This window comes from Ochotona curzoniae, unplaced genomic scaffold, assembly GCF_017591425.1.
Source record: "Ochotona curzoniae isolate NIBS_2020 unplaced genomic scaffold, NIBS_Ocur_1.0 contig_2688, whole genome shotgun sequence".
NCBI lineage: Eukaryota > Metazoa > Chordata > Mammalia > Lagomorpha > Ochotonidae > Ochotona > Ochotona curzoniae.
The window spans coordinates 17340219-17366033 of NW_024465553.1; the positions used below are offsets into that span (position 1 = coordinate 17340219).

At 54.9% G+C, this 25815-nt stretch overlaps 1 protein-coding gene across 1 annotated transcript in view; it reads left to right on the forward strand.

Moving 5' to 3' along the window:
• The first annotated feature begins 259 nt into the window (after positions 1-259).
• The window catches only part of LTBP2 (latent transforming growth factor beta binding protein 2), a 76883-nt gene continuing 51327 nt past the window's right edge, over positions 260-25815 (forward strand). The window contains exons 1-3 of the mRNA XM_040975288.1: positions 260-888; positions 7508-7578; positions 18516-18771. Of these exons, the coding sequence (XP_040831222.1) occupies positions 398-888; positions 7508-7578; positions 18516-18771 (818 nt within the window). The 5' untranslated portion in view covers positions 260-397. The remainder of the gene's footprint in view (positions 889-7507; positions 7579-18515; positions 18772-25815) is intronic.

The window sequence follows — 25815 nt, forward strand, 5'->3', positions numbered from 1 at the left end:
TAATCCCCCTCGCCGCCCGCTTGCTTCCTGGTGCCAAAGTGGGTGTTGCTGGAATTCCTCTGTCTCCCTCTCCCGTAATGAGGGGGCCGAGCTGTCCCTCCGAGGAAGGGGCATGGTGTGGATAAAAGAGCCGAAAAAGCAGGAGGAGGTTTCCAAAAATAAAAACCCTCCGAGTCCCCTTCGGACGGCTGCAGAGGGAGTCGCAGCGCCAACTCCAGGCTTTGTGGGGACAGCGTGGACCCCCTCCCCGCTCCCACCGGCTGCCCCAGGAATCCCCTAGACGAGCAGAAGCCGGTTGCTGCCCGGGCGAGTCAGCAGGGCGGTCCGCGGGCGGCCGGACGCTCCGACGACTAAGCCCCCCTTGGTCGCCCCAGCGCACTCTGCTCTCCTCGGTGCCATGGGGTCACCGGCCACCTCCAGCCGCCCGGCGGGCACCTGCTGGAACCCCCGAAAGGGCTTCCTGCCGCAGCTCATCCTGGTCCTCCTGGTGGCCATGGGTCATGCCCAGAGGGACCCGGTGGGGAGATACGAGCTGGCTGGCAGGGACGCGGCTCGGCTGCGGCGCCCTGGAGCCAGCCACCCCGCATCAGCAGCTGCAGCCAAGGTGTACAGCCTGTTCCGCGAGCAGGACCCGCCCGTCCCGGGCTTGCCGCCCGCGGAGCGGACGCAGCCGGGCTGGGGGAGCCCCAGGAGGCTCCCCGAGGCCGAGGCCAGGAGGCCGTCCCGCGCGCAGCACTCGCTGCGCCGAATCCAGCCACCTGCGCAGAATCGGAGAAGCAGCGCCCCGGGCCAGCCGCAGCCCGCAGCCTGGAGCCGGGCGGCGCCGGCCCTCACGCGCCTTCGGACCCCACAACGGCCCCCGGCGGCGCCGCGAGGGCGGCTCACAGGGTGAGCACCGGAGAGGGAAAGGTAGATGGGGAGGCGGGGGTTCAAATCACAGGCGCCGGAGCTCTCGCGCGCTCATTGGGGCAGGGGGTGCGCGGGAGCCGGGAGCGGGCACCGGGTCGTTCCTCAGCTCCGCGGGGGAAGCAGGCCAGAGTTTCCAGAGCCAGGCTCGCGGCTCGGACCGGCTTTCGAGGTGTTTGGACGAAGAGCGAGCCAGTCTTCACCCTTCTTGGCCGGCTCGCCGCGAACCTCGACGCTCGGTCCCCACACGGGGCACCCTTGTGTATGCACGGGCTCTTCTGTCCGCGTGTTCTGGCACACAGAAGCCAGCTGCGCCACCGGCTCTTGAGGGGGTGGGGTAGGGATCGAAGGGGGCACCGGGTGGGCACAACAGGCGCTGGAGGTCCAGGGAGGTTGAACCGGGGCCGAAAGGTGGGTGGCATTTTGGGATAGGAGACTGGCAGCGTAACCGTGCGCCGGGAGGAGTGAGTGGCTTGGGGCTCTTGTGGGTGTGGGAATGAGTGCGCGCTTAGGAACACTTGGGGCAGGATGCCCACCCGGATGTGGCTCCAGCCCAGTGGACCCAGTGTGTAAGCCAAGAATATGTATCAGCATGACTTGTAGGGCTAAGCTTCCTTCCAATCCTCTTGGGGTGTCACACCATTGCTCACATTGAGGGGCACTATCTCAGGGTGCAGGCCCCTCACCCAGACCCTCAACCCCGGATCGTCATGGCCTGGCCCGAGTATAATAGGCATTTTCACAGTGAAGGTGGGCACTGTGTGTGTGTGTGTGTGTTGGGATGGGGGCCGTGTGGGGGGCATCCTTGACAAGTCTGGAATAGGCAGCCCGTCGGGGCTGGGGTGGGGGTGGTTTCTAGTGGGGTCCAGTGCTGGAGAGCAGCATGAAGGGCTTGCACTGTTGAACTTGGCTAGGGCAGCACTGGCCTCATTCAGATCTGGATTCAAGAAGCCTGCCCTGCCCCCCTTTCTGCCCCAATGAGGCACCCTCCCAGAGGGTTTATACACCTCGTTCCATCTGACATGTTCTGTTTCTGGGTTGGGGGTTCTGGCCTTCCAGCCCATCCTAGTGCAAACTGTAAGGGCTTGGCATTGCTTGTTCCTGTCTTACCAGCGCTCAGACCATGCCTGCAAACATGGTTGGCGTTTGCTGAATGATGCCTGTAGGAGCCAGTGAACTCCCTGCTGCCCGAGAAGGGGCACCGGGTTAGACCCGGACACGGCACACGGGCAGAGCATTCAGCAGATGTTCACACACACCTGCTGTTCTCATCTTCCTCTCTTGACCTGTGCAGGAGGACAGGTGCTTCCAAAGAAGGAGTGTGGGAAAGGGGCTGGGGGCCCACGGGCCATAGCAGCCCAACTACAGAAAGCAAGTTGGAGGGACAAGGTGGATGGTGCAGTGTAGCAGGGGCAGCCACAGCCTTGGCTGCCTGCAGCTCACACCAGAGTCTTGCTCCAACCCCAGACTTACAGTCTAGCTTCCTGCTGCTTGCTCCTGGGTGAGCAGCAGAGGATGGCTCAAGTGCCAGGGCTGCTGTCACCCATATGCAAGAACTAGATCAAAATTCTGGCTCCTGGCCTAACCTTGGGTGTCATTTCGGGGAGCAATCCAGGAGAAAGAACTCACATAGATGGCCATAAATGAATGTTTAAAACATTCAAATTGGAGACATGGACATATACAAGTATGCAGCTTTCCAGAACTAGAAACTTCATGATAAGTGTTGGAGGGTTCTCTTGCAGCATGATGGAGGGGCTTATCCTGTAGGCATTCTGGTGGGAGAGAAACCTGGGGGATACGGGGTGGGGATTGGATGGGGCACCATCAGGGTTTATGAAATGAGCTGTGGGTGAGCCGAGTAGATTGTGGCTGTGAGGCTGGTAGACATGCAGAGGTGTGCAGGAGTATGGGCTGGGTGCCACCTGCAAGTACTTGCTGTCTGCAGTGCACACTGATCAGCACAGACTGGCATTGGTGCCTCCCTGGCATCGTCCTCTATGCAGCTTCCATAAAGAGTAGGTTCTCCTGGAACTCTGGTCAGCTGGGGAGGGTTCAGAGTGGCAGTCTTGTCCACTGACTTCATCTCCAAGTCCATTCTGGCTTGTGGCTTTGGGCCAGGCCCACTGCTTTGACCTTGGCCTGGTGGGATATATGGAGCCAATGACTAAGTGCCACCTGCTGGTGAATTCCGGAACTGCATCAGTGCTGCCGGGTAGTTTTCATTGGGGCGAGGAATGCTAGGCTGTGCTGGACCCCAAGCAGTGGCCAAGGCAGATTGTGTCCTCATGGTACTTTCAATGTGGTTGGAATTTAGTGCGCAGAACAAAGATTTTTCAAGTATGTGCCAGGCACGGCACTAAATGTTTGGGTTAGAGCTGTGACCGGGGCCAACACAGTTTCTGTACTAATTAAGTTTACAGTCTACGGGAGACTTTTAAGCCATGGCATGACCTTCATAGCATTTCTCTCCGATTCTAATATTGTTTTTTAAGTTTCTATGCTGTTAAAATATTAGCTGGAACTGGAGTTTTATTATTATTATTTTTTTTATTGGAAAGGCGGATTTACAGAGAGGAGAGACAGAGAGGAAGATCTTCCGTCCGATGATTCACTCCCCAAGTGAGCGCAACGGCCGATACTATGCCGATCCGAAGCCAGGAGCCTCTTCCAGGTCTCCCACGCGGGTGCAGGGTCCCAAAGCTTGGGCCGTCCTTGATTGCTTTCCCAGGCAACAGGCAGGGAGCTGGAAGGGAAGCGGGGCTGCCGGGATTAGAACCGGCGGCCATATGGGATCCCGGGCGTGCAAGGCGAGGACCTTTAACCACTTGCGCCACCGCGCCGGGCCCTGGAACTGGAGTTTTAAAAGACAAAGTTTTTGGAAAATGATAAACATATTGGAAATATTAAAATTCACAGTCCAGCTTTACCAAATCTCAATACTTTATTATATTTTGCTTCTAATTTAAAAATATTTCTGTCTTCATTTGAGAGGTAGAAAGACACAGGGAGCGAGTTCCCATCTGTTGATTCACACTCCCCAACCCTAGCTAAGGCCTGGGAGGGGTCAAAACTGGGACCCAAGAATTCATCCAGGTCGCAGTAACTGTCCCTTGAGCTATCACTGCTCACAGTGGGAAGCTGGAGTCAGGAGCAGGAGCCAAGTATTGAACCCAGGCACTGGGATGTCTTCACTGTTAGGCTGAATACCCAACCCAGTTTTAAATATTCTTAGTTGAATTGAAATTTCCTCTATAAATTTGCCTCTGTCTCTTCCCACAGTTATCTGGTTCCTCAGATTTAGTTAATGCTCATGCATACAATTTGTTTTTAAGATTTATTTATGTTTATTGGAAAGCCAGATATACAGAGAGAAGGAGATAGAGAGAGAACGATCTTCCATCTAACTGGTTCACTCCTCAAGTGGCTGCAGTGGCTGGAGCTGAACCAATCCAACCCCAGGAGCCAGGAGCTTCTTCCAGGTCTCCCACGCGGGTGCAGGGTCCCAAGGCTTTGGGCCGTCCTCAACTGCTTTCCCAGGCCACAAGCAGGGAGCTGGATGGGAAGAGGGCCAGCCGGGATATGAACTGGTGTCCATATGGGATCGCAGCAGTTGCAAGACAAGGATTTAATCACTAGGCTATCACGCCAGGCCCTAGTGCATATAATTTTTAAAATATGTTATCTGTGAGGAAGGGGAGAGAGAGAAAGAGAGCAAAGCCATGTGCTGACCTGCTCAAAGGCCCAATACAGCTGGGGCTGGGCCAGGACAAAGTCAAGAACCGACAGCCAAGGACGTGATTCAGGTCTCTCACATGGATAGAGGCAGGACTTCAACTGCTTGAGTCATCCCCACTGCCTCCCAGGGTGTGCATTAGCAGGAAGCTGGAGTCAGGGGAGGCAGTGGGACTTGAACCCAAACACCCCATAGGATGCAGGCATCCCAGCGTGTCTTAACTGCCAGACTAAACTCTCACCCCTCCAATTCGTGTTTTCAGGGTATAGATGTGAGTGCTCGTGATACACAATTCGACTTTTACATGGTTAAATTTAGATCATTGATAACTCTATTGTATTCTTTCACAATTTGTGCCCCTCGTTGCTACATGTCCGAGATTTAATCATGTTAATGTACAACTCACTCAGATTCATTCTTCTTTAACTGTTGTCCATTATGCCCTCGTCTGAGTATAGCATGGCTTTGTCTATCCTCCTGGCTTGGGATCTTCAGATTGCGTTTTGCTATTACAAAAAGGGCTGCACTCATTCTTCTATATGAGTAAATTCCTGATGGAAAGGAAAACTTCGTATCATTGTAGTAGATTGAAGGGTGGAGCGCCTGCGTGAGCCAAGTGTTAGGATGCTGGCAGTTTGTACTGTGGGGTGGGCACTATGTGGGATTGCAGAGGTGCAAAATGGAAAAAGAAGACCCCCCCTCTGCCCCCCACACAGAGCCACAGAAAACCCGCAACCCCAGAGAACTCAGCCTCCCCACTCGCAGCCTCTGGAACCTGGGGTGGGGACTGGGCAGGTGTCAGGGCAGGCGTGCTATCAAGGTAGGGACATCTGACTTGGCAGTCCTGTAGCATGCCAAGGATGTCAGTGAGTGCGCAGGTGAAGCCGGGCTTGGGCAACAGAGGGACCGCTTGAGGGAAGACGTGGCTGACCTTGTGTCCTCTGCAGTGGATGGGGATGGGCAGGGTGACAGGAGCCTCTGGCCGCCTGGTCAGGGGGAGCCGTGGGAGGTGCTGCCGTACCTGGGTGTGTTCCAGGCTGCTCCTCGGCTGTGTCCACAGCAATGTGACCACATGGTGGGCAGCTAATGGTGGCTCAGTGTCAGTTGGGAGAATTGGCTCGTGTGAACTCTGACCTGACACGGGAGGCCAGAATCCCAGACCATCACACTCGTCCCCCCTGCCAGCCAGATCCACTAGCACAGCCACCTCCTGGTGGGCCCCACATCTAAAACTTTTGCATTGGCCTCAAAAGGGACCTCTCAGAGGCTATCACATGGCCCCTGACTCTCTCAGCTAACCCCTCTGCTGGTGGTTCTGGGCAGTGTCCATGTGTCCTGACATCCCTTGGGGATCTCCTGTAGCCAGGTCAGCCTCTCTGCCTCTCTCCTGCCCCCCGCCCAACCAGCTGCGAAGCCATCCTGAAGGGCTCTGGAATGACAGCTGGCTTGGTTGCCTCCTTGGGCTGGGCAGCATGCCATGCAGCTGTGCCAGGCCCCTCATTTCTTTCCATCTGGGTACCCTGAGCAGACTCCCAGGGTCTGCATCCTGTTTTTTCCTCAGAGTGTCCAGGCCCGAGGAGGCCTCCTGGCCACTACCGGGGTGATGATGCCCCTTCCACCGGGGTTCACACTACTGAGCCCTGCATGGCGAGAACAGCCCCTTCCCCAGACCCCAGTGACTCCAGCCTTGGTGTTCAAGGCACCTCCTTGAAGCCAGCAGGCCATCGAAGGTGGCGGAACGTTGTGGGGGTGCCCTTGGAAGGCAGTTCCCCACAACTTTGGACCAAAGGGCCAGGAATGGACCTCAGCTTGTTTAAGCTCCAGGAATGTGATTTTGAATTCTTTGAAAGGCTCCCAAAACCGCACAGGCTTTGGGGTCCACTTCAATGTCAAACAAACTCCTAAGTGGGACCAGATGCTTGTGGCGCTGGCCACCAGGAGCCCAGCCATGACCACCAGGCTCTACCCTCAGTCTCTCCCTCTGGCCAGTGTCAGTGGGTGCTTGTGGGACTGCAGGAGACCTTGTCAGTGTCCCTCAGGCCCGCACCCGAAGCATGAAGCTGGAGTCAGTCCCAGGGAGCCCTCACTGGTGCTGCCGATGCCAGAGGCATTTGGGTTGGGGTAGGTGATACCCCAGATTTGGTGTCTCCTTTGGGTGCCCTCAGTGCCAGCACCAAGGTGGAGCAGGGTAATCAGGTCCCCCACTGTACCCTCCGACAATCTTGCTGCCTTGTAAGTTTTCCTTACGCAGTTCTGGAGCCCTGTTCCTTGTGGCCTGCCAAAGGCCGGGGCACCTCTGTGTGTAACTTTGGTGGCAGGTGATGCTTCCATGTGTCTTCAGGCCTGCTTCAGGCGTGTCCCCCAGCTTCTCTGAGAGGATCAGCATCTATGGGGCCAGCAAGGGTGCACTGTTTGTGTTTCAGTGAGCAAAAATGGAAGCCAAGAGCCAGCCCAGGTCTGGACTGAGCTGAGGCTCTTTGCTTCTGGATCGCTGGAGCAAGTGCCTGAGCCTCGCTGAGCCGGCCTGTATGTCGTCTAGATGATTGTGGTCCTTTTGGCTGTCTTGGCATCAGGTGGTGTGCATTTTTCCCTGGTTAAATGGTCACAGACCCCGAGCAGGCAGGCTGGACAGCGGGCACCAGGGAGCTGCCTTGGGGATGTGCCAAGACAGCAGACTCAGAATTCAGTGTTAGATTGGCACAGTCCTGTCCCTTAGCCATGTGTGGTGCCTGCGCCTTGGCCCCTTGGGGACAATCTTTCCCAGTCCTGCTGTTCCCCCATCCCAGCCCCACCTCTGTAGGGGGTGGGGCCAACAGGTGTCAGCGCTTAGCATCCTTGTACTGATCCTATGTTGGTGACCCACAGGAGGAACGTCTGCGGGGGACAGTGCTGCCCAGGATGGACCAGAGCCAACAGCACCAACCACTGTCTCAAACGTGAGTGCCTCCCACCCTGTCCTCTCTGTCTCCCGTGGGGCAGGCTGGGGCCAGCGACTTCAGCCCAGAGGTGTCTGAAATGGCTGGAGGAGACTGAAGATGTCTCCAATGGGAAGGAACATGTCAAAGCAAGCACCTGCTCCCAGCTTCTAAAGCTTCCTGCACTCCCTCCGCCTGTGCACCAGGTCCTCAGGGTGCGGGCGCTGTTGCCTGTGTCTGCAGAACATGTCTGGCTCTAAGTGCTCCACCCTATGTGGTCCCGAGGACCCCATTTGTGTGCATTGGGAATTCGCCTTCTCCCTGGTCCCCCAGCTGGGCAGTGTGGGCCTGTGCCCAGTGCTCTGGGCCACATGATGATCATTGGGGTGTGGACCCTACACCTGCAGCAGTCTTCTCTTGGCCTGCTCTGCCACTTAGCAGGTGACCCAAATGAGAGCAGAGATAGAAATTGTCATTGCTATGTGAAATTGAAGGTGAGGATGGAGGAGCTGGGGCCTCCGCCATGGACCCCTCCACCAGTGGCTTCAAAGGCAGTGGCAACGAAGACAGAGGCCACCACCTCTGCAGCAAGCGCTTTGTGTAAGGTGCACATTATGCAGCCAGTCTCACGAGCCTCTTAAAGGCACAGACAAGTAGTTGCCCAAGGTCACCTATGGCCAGGAAATGCAGCGCTAGGAATTGATCGTGGATCACCTGACTCCAGGAGCCTCTTTGGAAAACTTACCTAAGGTGCAGTGAGTTCAGCTACTGCCTCCAATGCTGGCATCCTGTATGGATGCTGTTTCATGTTCTGGCTGCTCCACTTGTAATTCAGCTCTCTGCTAACGAGAAAGCAGAAAAGGATGGTCCAAGTGTTTGTTAGACCTTTGCCATTCACATAGGAGACCCAGACAGAGTTCCAGGCTCCCAGCTATGGTCTGGCCTAGGCATTATGGTCTTTTTGGGAATAAACCAGCAGATGGAAGATCTCTCTCCTTCAATAGAGAAATAAATCTGGAAGCCATAGCGACAGCTTACACTCTGCTACCTGCACCTGGGGTCTGGGATGACAGTAGATGAGGACACTTCGAAAAGTTCTTGGAAAATGAAATTCAAGGATGAGTTTACTTTGATGCAAAGGAATTTGGAGTCCACACATAGTTTTTTCATAACATGAACTTTTCATGCACTTTTTGAAGACTCCCTATACTTGCTGGTTGGCTATTCATAGACTAGTATGAAGAACTTCACAAATTCACACAAAAAATGTGTGTTATGAAGAAGGCAGGCATAGGTTGCTATATATATGTACACATATACTTATTTATTTATTTATTGGAAGGGCAGGTTTACAGAGAGAAGAAAAGAAAGATCCTCTGTGTGGTTCTCTTCCAAATGGCCACAATGACTGGAGCTGAAATAATCCGAAGCCAGGAGCTTCTTCTGAGTATCCCATGTGGATGCAGAGTCCCAAAGTTTTGGGCCGTCCTCTAGTGCTTTCCCAGGCCATGGGCAGGGAGGGAGCTGGATGGGAAGTGGAGCAATCAAGTCATGAACCAATGCCCATATAGGATCCCAGCATATGTAAGTTGAGAATTTAGCCACTGAGCCATTGCACTGGACCTGGTTGCAACTTTTTTTTTTTAAAGATGTATTTATTTTTATTAGAAAGGCAGATTTATAGAGAGCAGGAGAGACACAGAGAGAAAGATCTTCCATCCACTGGTTTACTCCCCAAGCACCTGCAGCGCCCAGAGCTGAGTTGATCTGAAGCCAGGAACCTGGAGCTTCTTCTGGGTCTCCCACATGGGTGCAGGGTCTCAAGGTATTGGGTCATCCTTGACTGCTCTCCCAGGCCAGAAGCAGGGAGCTAGAAGGGAAGTGGAGCAGCTGGGACACGAACTGGCACCCATATCCTGGTGTTTACAAGACGAGGACTTTAGCCACTAGGTTCCTGATTGCAACATTTTTAAAAGATTTATTTATTTGAAAAGCAGTTAATAGAGAAGGAGAGACAGAGAGGGAGATATTTCATCTGTGGGTTCACTCACTGAATGCCTGCTACAGTTTAGGGTCCATGGCAGGAAGTCCTGGGGCAGGTTTAGTTTCAGCAGAGCTGGGACGGACTGCGACCCCCAAGCTGACTGCTTCCTGGGGATTCTGATGGAACCGGTCCTTGGCCTTCAGGGACTGGGAGGGACTCCGAGAAGGAGGGAACCATGGGCTGGTGTGACCTGGAGGGTCTGCAGCATGCAGAGTGTGGTTGAGGTCGGGCTGGCAGCCGGAGCCCCATGACTTCCCGGGGTGGGGACTTCGCTCCTCTGCCTGCAGGATGGGATTGGGGGAGGCTGGCTCAGATCTGCCAAACCACGAGGTTCCCAGTTTCTAATTTGCTCATGATTGCCCAGTGTTCCCTGCTGCCAAACTACAGTTTCCACACGGGGGACTCAAGGCTGGGAGAGCATGTTGGTTGTCACAGCCTCACCAGGGCATTGCTCCAGGATGGCACCCTTCCCCACTGTCCTTGTGTCCCCCTTTCCTGGCCCTGTCACCTGCTACTCCCTGCCTACCCTGGGGCTGTCCATCCTGCCTGGTCCCTCTCCACCCCGCTGGCTGGTGGTGGCAGCTTGGTGGCAGTGGCCTTGTCTGCTAGAGGGCTGTGTGCTGATCAGCCAGTCTTTTGGCTGTTTGCTTGTTGCTGTTTTGCTGCTAATGAGCCTAATGAGAAGCACGTGGGCACCAGGGTGTTGGTCTGGATGGCTGGGTCCAGGGCACTGCGCAATATGGAGCTTTTGGCTGCACACCCCAACAGCTGGCTATCTCTCCCCCTCCCCTCTCCACGGCGGCCCTCCTAGCTGGAGGGCAACTGCTAAGGCCAGGAATGTTCCTGATTCCCAGCTAGCTGCTCCATGCATGAGGGGTGTGCCAATAGTGAAGTCTCCTTCCAGATCCATGCAGAGACACAGTCTCTCCCTGGCTTACCGCCCACACACAGGATAGTCCTGCCGCCTCCCACTCCAGTCACCATGATGTGCTAGATCATTACCCAGGTGGCCTGCTGCCATCTGCCTTGCACCAACTATGGGACTCCTGGGAGCACGGGGTCAGTACTCTCCTACCTCCCTGCAGGAGGAGGCGTCTGGAGCTGGGCTGTGGTCCCTTCCTCTGGTCTCAGGGCTCTCTTTGCCTCTCCTTCTGTGGCTGTGCCGGCTCTCCTTAGAGACTTCTGTGCTTACATATTTGGGGAAGCAGCTGACTGTGGCATGGCCTGGCCTTCAGGGTGGGAGTGACTCTGTGGGGATAAACATCTGTCTCAGGCTGGCTTCATCCTCACCCTGACCCCAGGCAGACATCTTTGGTTATAGCCTGAATCCCTGGGGCAGAAGAGTATGCCAACAGCTGCTGCTGCTGCTCTAGGGGTTTCAGGGTGGACCACAGCTCCCTAGTTCCCACCCTACTGTGCAGCGAGGTTCAAATTTAAGACCCTGTGCATCGGATTCTGGGAGGAGCAGGTGCCTGGTTCCTGGCTCAGGGTGGTTGGGCAGTTGAGCATTTCTCCCAGATGTGATGCGAGGGTCGATGCTGTATTGAGTCATCTGGTGGAGCTCAGTGACGACGCTGTCCTGTAGCTCCTGCTGTGTGTTGAGGGCTGTGTCAAGCATGTTATATTATTAATTTTACAATCATATTTAGTTGAAAGGAAGAGAGATGGAAGGATAAACACACACACACACACACACAGAAAGGCAGACAGACAGAATTCTCACCTGCTGGTTTATTCTCTAAATGCCTGTAATGGCCAGATCTAGGTCAAGCTAAAGCAGGGAATCAGGAACTCCGTGTGGGCAACAGATCCAGTGACTTGAGCCCTCACCTACTGCCTCTTGGGGCATGCATTAGCAGGAGGCTGGAATCAGAAGCAGAACTTGAACGCAATCCCAGGCACTCCTATTATATATGGAGATTGAACCTCTGGACTGAATGCCCACCCCTGTGGTATTGGCACACAGCCGGGCACTGGCAGAGCCTGAAGGTGAATCCAATAGCCTGGCTCCAGAGCACAGGGCCTCACCACCATGCTGTCTGCTCAGGGAGCAGCTGTGGACACGCTGTGAGGATTGCTGGAGCTGGGACTCCCTGCTCGACTGCCTGAGCACCAGTACTAGTCCTTCCTAGCTGTCTGCTAATGCACACACACACCTTGGGAAGCAGCAGATGAAGGCTCAAGCACCTGGGTCTCTGCCACCTACATGGGAGACCATATGGAGTTCCTAGCTCCTGGTTTGTCCTGACTCCTCTCTGGGTATTGTGGGCCGTGGGGAGTGAACTCACAAATACGAGTATTGTTGAACCCTTCTTTCTCTGCCTCTGCCTCTCTTTCAAATGATGCGGTTCCAACAAGGACCAACGGGGACCTCCCTGGTGAGCAGGCAGGTGTCCCCCTGAGACACTTCACCCAGAGTTTAGAGACATCCTTGACCACCGGGTACCTGTGAAGTCCCATCCCATGGCCTGTTGGCAGTGGATCCCCCATATCCACTCAGCTTGTGCTTGCTTAAGGAACTCAGTGGGCAGCTCATCCATGGGGCACCTGGCACTTTCTTTTCATTTTTCTTTTTAAGATTTTTACATAATTGTTTATATTGCAAAGACAGATTTACAGAGAGAAGATCTTTCATCTGTTGGTTTCATCCAAATGGCTGCAATGGCCAGAGCTGAGCCGGTCCAAAGCCAGGAGCCAGGAGCTTCTTCTGAGTCTCCCACATGGGTACAGGGACCCAACACATTGCGTCAGCCTTTACTGCTTTGGGAAGTGGAACAGCCGAGACAGGAACCAGCACCCATACGGGATTTCAAGCTTGCAAGGCAGAGGATCAGCCAATTGCGCCATTGCCAGGTGTAGGACCTGGAGCTTTCCTTCCTGTATCACCAGCTCCTGTCGCTCACCCCCACTCCTGCTTTGCTGCCTTCACCCCCACTAATAGCCTTACAAGAACACTTTTAGCCTATGGAACTGTATCATAAAACAATTATAAAAATAACTAAAAAAAATTAGAGATTTACTTATTTATTTGAAAGGCAGAGTTAGAGAAAAGTATCTTTCTGTTGGGTCACTCTCCTAAATGACTGTAAAAGCCATTACTGGGCTTGGCCAAAGCCAGGAGCCAGGAGTCTCCTCTGGATCTCCCACTTAAGTGCAGGGGTCCAGGGGTTTGGGTCATCTTCTGCTGCTTTCTCAGGTATATTAGCAGGGAGCTGGATTGGAAATGGAGCAGTCAGGAATCAAACCCCAGGATTCTGAGATGTTTTAACCTACTGAGCCACAATGCCAGCCCCAGTACCCAACATCTTAATGTGATGCTTTTCTACAATCTTCTAAACTCCTGCCCCTAGGAAGGGGCCATAGTAGCCTAGCCAACCTAAACTATCACCTGTTACTGAGCTCTGGCAGGCCCTGTTGTGCCAGGCAATTAGCTTAAAGTAATAAAAATTAATAATAATAATAAAATGATGCTGTGCAGTGCTCACCCTGCTAGAGATGTACCAAATGACCACCTTCCTCCCTCTTCCAAGCCTATGAGTGGCCCCTCTGTGGGTCTGTGTCCTGGTGCCTGGCTGTGGCCTCTCCTCGACCCACTGCTGAGCCTTGGGCTTCCTTCCCCGGGTCCCCAGGCCCAGGGTTCCCTTGCTTCCTTCATTCCTGCTCTGCTCCCCAGCTGTCTGACAGGATTCTCATGAATGGAAAGCCCACCTTGGAGCTAAATGTGCCCAGTTCCGTCTCCATGCCCCACCAGACTGCCCGCTGACCCCAGACTGCACGTGTGCCCTTGGTGCCTCCCTCGGTGTCCCCTGCTCATCCAACACGAACTCATGATTGCTCTACTTTGGAGCCAGCCATCTCCCCTGCCTACCTCCTGCCCACCCTGGGCAATGGTGCCTCAGTCTCCTACCAGCCGCTCTGGCCTTGGCATTCAAACTTGGCCCCTTGCCTCTTTCTCCACCCAGTCTCACCTCCCCCATTCCACCTGTCTGCCCACTTGTCTCAGGAGAGTGCCTCTGACTGTCTTGGAAGCCCCGGTGCTCGTCTTGTTTACTGCCCTGGTGCTGACCGAGTAGATACTGAGTAGTTATTGACTATTGACTGCCAGACTGTGTCTAAGACCAGCGGCAGGACCTGGCCTGAGGGCTCGTGGTTGGGACCCCAGGCCCCCACTATACCCCTTGCCCCTCCAGGCTTCTACCCTGGCCTCCTCTGAGTCCCCAGCCCAGCTGCAGCTCCTAGCCCTCCTGATTGCTCTGGCCTGGGCGAGGAGCTGGTGCTGCCATGGAGGGATGAGGGCTCATGTCTTGCACACCCTTCTTCCTGGGGCTCATCTCACAGTAGCTGTCCCAGGTCCCCTGCCTGTCTCCTCTCACTTTCCTGTTTCCTCCCAGAGGAGGAGCTAGGGACCGACAGGGCATTCTGCTCTAGCTTTGGGGCAGCCACTGGAGACACAGCCCCCTGGTTGGTTCAGGAAGTGGTGGCATAAGCTGTGGCCAGAGACCCCCTCCACCCACATGCTATCCTAAGCCCATATCCATATTCCTCCCAGCGCTGGAGCATCTGTTAATACAATGAGCAGGGCAGTCCAGGCTGAGGGGCTGTAGGCCAAGGTCTGACTCACGCCCTCCCTTCCTCCCCTCCGGCCGCCAAACGGTAGAGGCCCACTTGGCCTGCCAGACGCTGTCTGCAGAGCACGCGCAAGGGGCCAAGAACGGCATCTTTCTCTCATTAGAAGCTTTTATGTGAATACAACTGCTATTCTGGAGCCGGGCGCTTGGCCGGCCTGCAGGTCCCCAGTGCTGTCTCCAGCAGGCCCAGTCGGCTGGCCGGCACAGCTGAGGTAGCAGCAGGGTGAAGACCTTGAGGCTGACCGTGGCTTCTCCTCCTGCTGTCTGGGGCAGGCTCAGCTGGGAGGACAGGTCCTGAGGGGACACAGCTCCTGTGAACAGGCTGAGGCTGTGGCTGGACCTGAGGGTCTGCATGGGGAAGGATATTTGGTCCCCCATCCCTGCTGTCGGCACCCCCTTCCTGTGTAAAGGCCAGGGTTACAGAGAAGCAGCTTAGGGCTGCTGCTGGACCTCCCAGCGAGCAAACTCTAGGGGCCAGGTAAGGTCTCCAAGTTGGGGATCTCAGGTGGAACACCCAGGCAGAGGTCAGAACTGGAGGAGGGTTGGAGAAAGTGCAGCCTTCTGGGTAGAGAAGAGGCCAGGACCATGGTACTGAAGCCTTGGAGGAAGAAGGGAGAGGCTTACAGGACCTCACAGAGAACATGGATGGAGTACAGGTACGGGAGAGTGAATGACTAACGCCCTGCCTGTGAGTTAGGGGGAGGCAAGGAAGGGGAGGGACTGCACCTGTGTACTGTGGTGCTTGCTCAACCATCACTCTAGCTGTGGATGGAGCTGACATGGATTTTCTCTGGCTAAGAGACCAGGGCTGGGCAGCTCTGAGGGCATCTTGCCTTTAGGGGGTTGGTAAGGTATTGTCGTGTGACAATGGACATTTCTTTCTCATAGTCCAGTATGGTAGCCAGGAGTCACAGGCAGCTGTGGAGACAGCTGGTAAGACTGAGGCACTGAATGTTTCATTTTACTTGATTTTAACTGGGTTACATTTAAGGAACTTATAGACGGCTTGTAGCTACAATGTACAGTTGTGGAAGACAACACAGCTAAGGGGTACAGAGTCCCATGCAGGATCTACTCTTCAAGAAATGATCAGCCCCGTTTTATGGGTGGGACAGCCGAGGTGCCGGGTGAGGCAGTTCCATGAGCTGCCATGTGCCTGAGGCCATGCAGCTGGCACGTGGCTGAGCCCGGTCCCAGTCAGCTGCCAAGCTCATGTTCTCTCTGCTACCAAGTAGCTGGTTACCAGAGAGGCTGAACAGATGCTAGGAGGATCCGGCCCAGCACGAGCTGTTTCTAGAATGTCCCTCAGGCCTGCCCATTCCTGGCTTGGTCTTCTTCCAAAACTGAGAGTTTTGGGTGGAAAATCTGAGTAAAGCCTGTTTACTTGCCTGCTCTGGAGCAGCGTGAAGGCAGAGGGGCACAGATGGGAGGGCAGGGGGCTCGCACAAACAATGCCTTCTCTCTTTCCTTTCTAGGCACTTTTGGGAATTTCTTCTTATCTTCCGTGTCTTTTGGTACCTGGCCCCCTTGATGGCCAGACTTGATGTGCATGCAGTGTTTGTTGAAGTAGAGGGTGCCAGGGAAGGATGGCAAGAAAAAGAATTCTGCCAGAGCCCAAGTTGTGAGTTGCTGAGGGCTGGCGCTGGCAGGAGGGCCCAGGGAGAGTGAGCTACAGCATGGGCCTGCATTGCCCAAGGATGCTGTCCCCCACCAGGAAGGGGCTGAGAAGAGATCTGTCCCATGATGATCAACCTGCAGGTGACCAGGTACGGGCACTTGCAGTGGCAGTCATCAGTCCATGAGGGTTAGGGTTTGAACTGTGAACATCCCCCCCACCTTGGGCTAACTTCCCCCCTTTCTGTAGGGAAGATGGGAGCGCAGAGCAAGAAGACTTCTCATCCCACCCTCTCTTCAAATTCCCACTGCTCCACATGGGGCTGCCCTTCCTGGTCCCCTTGGCACGCCTTTCTTGGCTTGGTGCAATGGTCCCTGGCACCGGTGATGCTGAGATGACAAATTTCCTTTGGGACACTTGGGTGTTGAAATCTGTGCTCATTGGACCTGGGAGTGTTCTAGGATGGCTCCCTTGAGACAAAGAGACATGAGACCATTCGTGCTGCTTCCTCCCAGAGGGTCACTAGCGTTTAAGCATTGGTAAAATCTCCAGAAGTTTCTTAAGTTGCAGACAATGGCCAACTTTCCGTTCCCCCGCCCCACCCCAAGTGAGGATGTTAAGGAAGGAAAAAGACAGCTGCTGTTCTTCACCATCTTCCACTAAAAAGAAAATTTTGCCATCAAAAACACGGGAAAGAAAGCATTTCAAAACAAAAGGTGCTTTTGTTACAGGGCAAAAATATCCTAACAGAAAGCACACACACAAGAAGCTCTGTTTTTGTTTGCTTTCTGGAAAACCAGTCAAAACTGCCAGGATGCTCCTTCCATAGATAGATACCTGGAGTGACCCTTAGGGGACGCGAGGGAGGAGATGTTTACATTCTAATCTCGTGGAACAGCCACTCAGCACAAAACAAAACATATTACATATTTTTTAAAGATTTTTATTTATTTAAAGTCAGAGTTACACACACACAGATATTTTCCATCCAGTGGTTCACTCCTCAAATGGCTGCAGCAGCCATGGCTGGAGCAGGCTGAAGCCAGGAGCCTTAACTCCCACATGATGGCAGGAGCTCAAGCACTTTGAGCCATCTGCTGCCACTTTCCTAGGTGCATGAGCAAGGAGATGGATTGGAAGTGGAACAGCTGGGAATTGAACCCCTGGTGCCTATATAAGATGCTGGCACTGAAGACAGCAGCTTAACCTACTGTGCCATGACACTGGCCCAAGGTCAAATCACTTTAACTCTGTGGGGTGAAGCTATGGGGACTCCAGTTGTTACTGAGATCTGTGTAAACCATCCCAGGGATAACACGAGCACAGTTAGTAAGAGCCAGTCCAAAACCTCAGACCATTAAAGCTAGTTGGTGACTCAGGCTCAGCACGTGGGGCCCTGGTGCTGTCTCCTAGAGGGTTGAACAGAGAGGGGACACCTTCTCTTGGGAATGTGGGCTGTCTGCCACCAGCTCATTGGCTGCCTTCGAAGCCCTTTAGACTCTTGTTATCTGTGATCCAGTGAGGGGACCCTGCCCCTGCAAAGGCAGAGACAAGAGAGAGCAGAGGCTGCGTTGGGGCTGTAGCCAGGTGACCCAGGGGGCTCAGACTCAGGAAGCTCTTCATGATTTGACTGTAGACTCCAGTCCTAATGGTACTGGGGAGCCACTGCAGGTCTCTGAGAGAAGGTGACACAAGTCAGATGCATTCTGGGAGAGTCATTCCAAGCTTGTGGATGTGTGGGTTTGACCTCAGACAGGGGGGTTTAGTGCATAACCCTCTAGGCACTTGCTAGGAGGGCAGTGGAGCATAGTGTTTGCACAGACGCACCTGGAGCAGCAGAAATGACATGACCTGTGGGTCTGTCCCCACTCCCTGGCTCACTCTGCCTCCTGCCTCCTTCAGCTGCAGGTCCCAGCCCCTCCTGGAGCTCACTGTGCTGGCCTGGGCTGCTGCCCTGTCTGGATCGTCCCTGTCCAGCCCCTTTGAGCCCCTCCCATCTCACCCTTCAGAGAGGTGCCATGCCCATGCCCTGCCCCCACCTCCAGGACCCCCTAGACAGGCCTGGAGTTCCTGGGTGTGAGGTTCTGCAACCTTGCCTGATGCTAGATTGTGTTCCCGACCCCTGGCCTCCTATCACTGTTTCTTACAGGTCTGAAAAGCCCATGGCAAGCCCTTATCCCAGCACCTAGCAGGGTTGCAAATCTGTCTGGGAAGTGAATGAGTAATGGGGTGAATGTGACATGGAGTTTGGAGGATGCAGTATGAGGTGGAGCATGCGTTCTCTGGAGCTCAATCATGGAGGGTGGGGGAGGGAGGGAGATCCCTGGGTTCTAGTGTGAGTCCCTGCATGGGCCTCCCTTGAGCACGTCACAGCACCTCTGGCTCTGGCCCTGGCCCCGTGATGAAGGGTGCAGGCTGGCTTGGACAAAATGGACCAATTTTAGCCCCACCTCTGCCTAGGCTGGACTTCATCCAGGTCTCTCATGCTGGGGGGAAAGCGGAGACCAATCACCACCTGCTACCCTTCCTCCCCGGAACTGAAACCCACCCATGCACTCTCCCCATATGGGATGTAGGCTTCCCAGGGGTCACCATAACCCAATGCCCACGGCCAGGAGGCAGTCGTCTCGTGGCCCCTGCTCTCACCACCCTCCTCTCCCTGTCTCCCCAGCCGTGTGCCAGCCCCCGTGCCAGAACCGGGGGTCCTGCAGCCGGCCGCAGCTCTGCGTCTGCCGCTCGGGTTTCCGCGGTGCCCGCTGCGAGGAGCTCATTCCCGAGGAAGAGTTCGACCCCCGGAACGCGCGGCCCGCACCACGGCGCTCCGCCGAGGCCGCCCCCAGTCCGCGCAGGGGCACAGCGCCCAGGGAACACCCCGAGGCCAGAACCCAACCGCGGGCATCCCAGCTGCCACCGCCACCAGCTGCCAGGTGAGTTTCCCTCCAAGGCGGCCTGTTGGGTCTGGAGGAGGTGGTGGAGGAGGAGCTGTCCTTGGCTCTCCCCTCCTGCCCTGCCAGGACTGGCTCCAAGATCATGCCTAGGAAAGTGGTTATTGCTGAGGGTGAACAGGCTCCTTAACCAGCCTGGGGCTGGGCGCTTTACTTGTGTGGAAACAGGCCCTTCTGTGGGGGCAGGTCTCTCGTTTTGCACACTGACCTTGCCACTCCCTGGGTGGATGGCCTTTGACAAGTTTCTTTCCTCTTTCTTCCTTCCTCCCTCCCTCCTTCCCTCCCTCCCCCCTTCCCTCCCTCCTTCCTGTCCTCTCTCCTTCCCTTCCTCTTTTCCCTCCTTCCTTCGTTCTTTCCTTCCTGTTAAGATTTATTTTATTTTTATTGGAAAGACAGATGAGATTTATGGAAGGAAGGAGAAATAAAGATCTTCCATCCACTGGTTCACTCCTCAAATGGCTGCAACAGCCAGAGCTGAGCCACTTTGAAGCCAGGAGCCAGGAGCTTCTTCTGAGTCTCCGACATGGGTGCAAGTGCCCGAGGCCATTCTCTACTGCTTTTTCAGGCCACACACAAGCAGGGAGCTGGAAGGGAGGCAGAGCAGCTGGAACATGAACTGGTACTCATACAGGATCCCGGTGCTTGGAAGGTGCAGTTTTAGTCATTGAGCCATTGCATCAGACCCTGGACAAGTTCCTTTCTTACTAGTTAGAGGGGATAAAGCTAGGAGCTGAGTAATGGCATTATTATGATTAGATGAATCTATGTAAGGAAAGTACTAGAACAGTGCCTGGCGCAGTGTCAGCTGTCTCTGATGCAAACTCCTGCTTTATCCTGCCTGTGGCCTTGGGACACTCCTGTACCAGAAAAGAACCCTTCTGTTCCTTCATCACCCAGCCTGTCCCATTAGCAGGAACCTGAGGAAGCATATGGGAGCAGGAAGAGAGGAAAAGGAGCAACCAGGGGCAAGCAGACGGGCAAGATTTGCCAGTGCCTGCCCGCCAGCCAATCTGGCCAGACTTCTTCCAGTCCAGGACAGGAAATCTGAACTCTGCAAAGCAGTCCACTTCTAGGGGCTGTGTTTTGCTATTGGTTTTTCATGTCCATTTTTCCAAAACCTTGCTACTTCGGAGTCTCTCTCTCTGAAATGTTGCAGCCACGTCTTGCTGAACTAAGGGGAAAAAGGACTTGCTGTCTTAGAGGAGGCCAGGAGAGCCAGGCAGGAGGTCAGCTGCCGCAGTGAGAAGGGCCAGGAGCCAGTCCTTGAGTCGCAGGGAGAGGGAGCCAGCAGCTCAGAAAGCCAGAGCCAGACAGACCTGGGTCTTGGGTAAGTCGGGTTCCAAAGACCCCAAAGCCAGCCAGAACAGGAAGAGCCTAGGTTGAGGTAAATACAAAGCTGGGAAAGTCAAGGCTTGAAGGTGAGGCCTTAGCAGGCTGTGCCGGGGCCAGGTGGATAACACGAAGCCCAGGATTGGCTGGAGCATGGGGGAGGAAGGGCTGGAGCCTCATTCAGGATTGGTCCTGGCCGCAGGTGCAGGGTGGCTGGGGCTGGTGTGGAGGCACCTGGAGGAGCATCTGAAGGCACCAGCTTGAGGCCTAGCTACAGGCCAAGTGGCTGCTGACTCCTTCCAGCCGGGCATTGCTGGTCTCGTGCCCGTGCCTGTGGCAGGTACTGATGCCTGTTAGAGGCTGCTTTGCCCCTTCTCCCTCACTCAGAGCCCTCGGAGGGGACCTGCTCCATCTCCCAACCCAGTTTACTCCTCTACATCCTGCAGGCCTGGCCCCTGCTGCTGCCTTCCAAGCCTCCCACTTGCCGGACCCTTGAAGTTTCTACTTACTGGCATGACCTGTTAAGGACTGGGTGCTGCACTTCCAATACCACTGTGGTGCCTGTGCCCTAGAAGGGGACAATGCAACCTGCACAAGGGGTTCTCCACTCCTAAGCTTTTATGAAGGGCCAAGTTGTCTGCCTCATTTCCAGTGCTTGGTCAAACCCCAAAGCTGAGCTAGCCAAAGGGCCCACTCGGCATGGGACCCTTGTCCTGTACCTGGAGCCAAGAGTGGGAGAAGGGCTTGAGCTTCCTAGGCAAGGGTGGTCATACATTCACTCTCCCAGGAGCTCCCTGGGAGCCAAAGCCATGATGGTATCTGTGTACTGAGCACACTGTAAGCACATGGAAGCACAATGGATGATGAATGCAGATGCACGTCATGGGACTTCCACCCCTTGGGATGGGTGTCCTGTGTGCAAGGGTCAAGAGAGGGTCAAGGTCCTGGGTGGCTGTCTTCCTTGCCTGTCACAGGCTCCCTCGTTGGGGGCTACTGTGATGTCCTTAATGAGCGGCAGTCTCCAACCTGGTCAGATCTTTTTCCCTCTGCCCCAGGGCCTTGGTGCCATAGTATCCAGGAAAGTTCAAGCGCCCAGCTGTCGGCCCAGCTGTGTTTTACTTTGGGAGGCCAAATCTCACTTGCCTGGTGGTGTCAGACATTTCCTGTGAGCTTGGCCAGTTTTCCCAGGCTGTCGCTGGCCTCTGTTCCAAGAGCAACTTGGACCTGCCCAGTGTGTCCAGAGAGCATTGGAGGAGGGCCTTATGCTCAGGGCATTCTTGGAGGAGAGGGAGCCGGGAGACCGTGTGCAACTGGGGGATGGTGGCCAAAGCAGGCAGAGGCCGGGTCACTTGTGTCCCCAAGGGAAGGACAAACCCGTGGGGAAACAGGCAGCAGATGAGATATCAGAGTGACATTGTCCAGTGGCAGCTGGGGATGGCTGCCAGGTGCCTGGAGACTCCCCTGAGTGGTCACCTGGGCTTCCTCCCAGAGGCCAGGCAGCAAGAAAGGCCACCGGGGAAGGAAAGACCTCGGAGATGGGGAGAGGGCTGCTTCTAGGAACTGGAATCAGTGAATTTTTGGAAAGCTGGGATTTAGGCCAGGAGGAGGGGATGTAGGGGCAAAGAGAGATTTGTGTGTGTGTGTGTGTGTGTGTGTGTGTGTGTGTGTGTGTGTGTGTGTGTGTATAGTGGCTCTAAGAAGGCAGTTCCTACAACCAGCTCCATGTGTATGTGAGTATCAGATCCCACGGGAACTGATTAATGTGGGAGCAGCTATATCCCCAGGCCTCACATGTGGTCATCTGCTCTCTGGGAAAGGGGCTTGCAGGGACGTGTAGGGAGGGCTGGGTGACCTCTGCTCGGTTGCTCCTTAGGCCAGGTCTGGGGATCTGGGGACATCATGGCAGGCTCAGTCAACCCATGGGGAGATGAGGGACCTGGACAGAGGGAAGGATGGGGAGGTGTCCTGGGGAACTGGGCCCCCTCCTCCCTTTCTGCTTACCCTATCTTTATCATCCATCTGCCAGTCTCACTTTCTGTCTGCCATAGGAAAATACCATGAAACAAAGGTGCAGACGGGCCTGGTTTCTTACCAGCAAGGGCCTCAGCTGGTTGTACCCAGAGCCTGTAATGCTGGAGGCCCAGGCCAGTGTGCTGCTCCCTGACTTGCCCCAAGACCTGGCAGTGTTCAGTTCCTTATCACTGTGGGTCTCAGGTCCCTGCTTCCCACCTGAATGGCCCTTTGAGGGTCCTTCCTAGCCTCAAAAAGCCAGCCCCATCCCTCAACTGGTTGCCGCCTCACTGCATCTTCAGTGCTGGCCTCAACAGGTGCCTCCTGCACAGTCTGTCTCCCCCTCTGCCTCCCTCTTTGCTGGCTCTCCCCGTGGCTCTCTTTACTCCCTCTTTCACTTTTAAGGGTCCCTGAGTTGATACCAAGTCCACCTAGATAATCTAAGACCCTAATTTAAAAAAATAATAAATAATTTCTTTATGTGAACGGCAGAGAGGAGAGGAGAGGGGGAAGAGACAGAGACAAGTTTTCCATCACTGGTTCACTCTCCAAAAGGCCAAGAGGGTCAGGGCTGGGCCAGGCCAAAGACAGGTACCTCAACTCCGTCTGGGTCTCCCACGTGGGTGCAGGGTCCAGCCACTTGGACTACACCTATTGCCCATCCTGGGTGCATGAGCAGGAAGTTGGATTGTCCTAGCAGAGCAGCTAGGACTCAAACTGGTGCTCACGTGGGATGCCAGTGTTCCATCGCTGGTCTCCCCGCCCCCTATTTCAAGATTGGTTCATGACAAGAATAGCGAATATTTTACAGAAATGGGAAAGGGTTACTTGGATACTGGAGAGAGGGCAGCTGGAAACCACACTGCATGTGGCCAATTAGCCTGGCTCCTTGTCTGTTTTCTCTTCCCTCTAACACAGAGCCTTCAGGGCAGGGACATCAGGGCCAAGGCTCCCTGGGGACCTGCCATGGACAGTTGTCCTGATGATGCTGCGAGCCCTGGTGGGGAACTCAGTCCTGATTGGCAGGAAGGAGGCCCTGTGTTTCCTGGCTGTCCCAAGCATGGAGGTCTGGTTGATGGAGGAGGGGATAACAAAGGGGTGCCAGGAGGAGGTGGCTCTGTGTACACAGGCCTTTGGCATTGGGTAGGACTGAAACCTTGGTGTCCTCACTAGCGAACCCCACAGCCACTTTAGCCCCCAAACTCCAGGTCCGTGCCTGCCTCAGGGGGTGTTTTTGAGAGAATTCCAAATCCTGCAAGGAGAGCAGTGGATGGGCATCTGTCCCACAGACGGACCAGGTCCTGTAAATCTCTAGCTATTTGCTCTGCGCTTGTGTCAAATCAGAGTAGGGTACCCCATCTGCCAGGATGCACTTTCCTCTTCTATGTTCTCCAGGCTTACAGATAGGGAAGCTGAAAGAAGGCAAAGGTTGACAGCCAGCTTGTGTGCCCACAAGGGGCACCCAGGAATTGCTGCCTCTGTGCCACCTGGAAGCTTGTGCTGGCCCCCTGTGCTCAGCTGCTGCTCCAGCCCTCACCTAGACTCCTTCCCCAGCGCTGGACATCCTTCTGCTTGCTCCTTTGAGCCAGGAGACCCCCTTCCTTATTAGAGTGTTAAGCTCCTCCCCTTCCCAAGGCTGGCCCTGGTTGGAGTGCTCACCAATGCTTTTGCTGTTTCCAGTGACTGGGAAGTAAGCTTCTGCCTGAGGCCTGCCTCGAACGGCTCTCTAATGTGAGGGCTAGCCTTCACTGCCGGATACAACACCAGGGCCATCCTTGCTGAGGTAATCTCTGCCACAAGGAGACCAGATGTTATGCAGTGCACCGCTGGGGCAGCTGTCCAAAAGGACCCCAGACCTGGCATCCTCCCAGAATGGAGAGAACTCCTGTTTCCAATATCCCCATTACTGGATATTGTCAGCCTCAACTTAGGAGTGCTTTCATCTGGTTTGCCTTTTATATTTGCTGCTTCCTACACAGCAGATAATGTGTCGATCTATTTTGTTTGTTTTGTGTCTGTTTCCCCACCCCCTGTTTCTGAGCGCTCCTCCAGGGCGGGCATGTTTGCTGTGGTCACCAACCTATCCAGGGCCCCCAGCTTGCAGCGGGCTCTTGGGAAGTGGGGACCTGCCAAGTGGACATTCCTTCCCCAGGTGTCCTCCGTTCTGTCACCTGAAGCAAGGCTGCTCTCAGTCCACTCCGAGCTGACCTTCAGCCGGCCCCCCAGCACTCCCTGCTGGCGGCTGTGACTCAGAGGAGGCAGATGCTTGCTGTAGACTTCCAGCCAGAAAAGTGGCAAAGGTTCAATTCTCCCAAGTCTGAAGCTGCAGACGCCCAGCTACCGCTTGGGGAGAAGAGCAAAGACCTTGACCTTTACTGTCCATGCCTCTGTCCCTACTGCTCACCAGGGAGGCGTTCTGGAAGTACATCTGTGCCACATGAAGGTTTCTAGAGAGTTCTTTGACTGAATTCAGCTCTGTCTGCTTGGCAGAGACTGCTTGGTGTGGCTGGGCTGGGCTGGTCAGAAGCACTCTGTTTTAGCTGGGCTCGGTGGGGAGAGAGAGGCAGATTGTGAGGTCCTGAATCTTACAGCTGCTGGACACTGTGCCAGGGCCCGTCCTTCATGTTGCAGTTTCTAGGATAGTTATACTGAGAGTTGTGCGGTCCACAGCCTGTGCAACTGCAAGTGGCGACGCTAGACTTGGCTTCTTTGCTACAGAGAGACAGAGAGATGCCTCATTTCTTCCACAAGGCATGTGGCTTCAAGACTGTCTTTTATCATAGGGTTTAGCTTACTGAGACTCCTTCTGGGTGCCTCTGCTGTGAGGAGCATGGACATTTAGGCTTTGTAATATTGATGTGCATCTCCCACCCACACACATACCTGAAGCACAAGGCGTCCAGTTCCTAGGCAGGGCTGAGGCTAGTCATCTAGTGAGCTTGTGGGTGAATTACAAAAAGACTTTTGTGGGCACAGTGTGCAATCTGGCTGTGCTTTGACCCTAGACTTAGGCCCCCGAGGAGAGGCTATGGGGGTGGGGAAGCCTCCTTGTACCTTCCTCTTCCCATGTGCTTCCGCCTCTGCCTTCTGCCCCCACACTCTGCAGCTACCCTGGGGTAGGGAAGTACTGAACTCAGGCCTCTCAGAACAGCATTAACGCTGGATCCCTGCACCAGCAGCAGCAGCAGTGGCAGGCTGGGACAATGGCAGCTGGCAGCTACTTCCTGCTTCCACTTATCCCTGTTCTCCCCCACATCTCAGAAGACCTGCAGTACCCCTTTTTCCAGGAGCTGGGGTTGTGAGCACCCCCTCCCTTCCTGGCCCAGCTCCTTTGCTGGTCTCTGCTATACTCACAGCCTGCCTCTGGGGGACAGCAGGCTCTGTTCTGATTCTCTTGCTCTGTCATCAAAGGTACTGTGTCCTGTGGACAGCGTGCCGCAGGCCCTGGGCTAGATGTGTGCTGACTTTGCCTTCCCCTCCTGTCCTAGTTAGTCTCCACATCCTGGTCACTGGCTCAGGGACAAGTAGGAAGTGGGTATTGCATAAAAGCCTCAATGGTTGACTGGGCGCAGGTGTTACATCCACCAAATGGGGTGGAAGTGGACTGGTCTGGCGTACTGCACCTGCTGCCCAGGGCAGCAGAGCCGGGATATCCCCGATCCTCACCACAGTGTTAGTGGTGTGTCC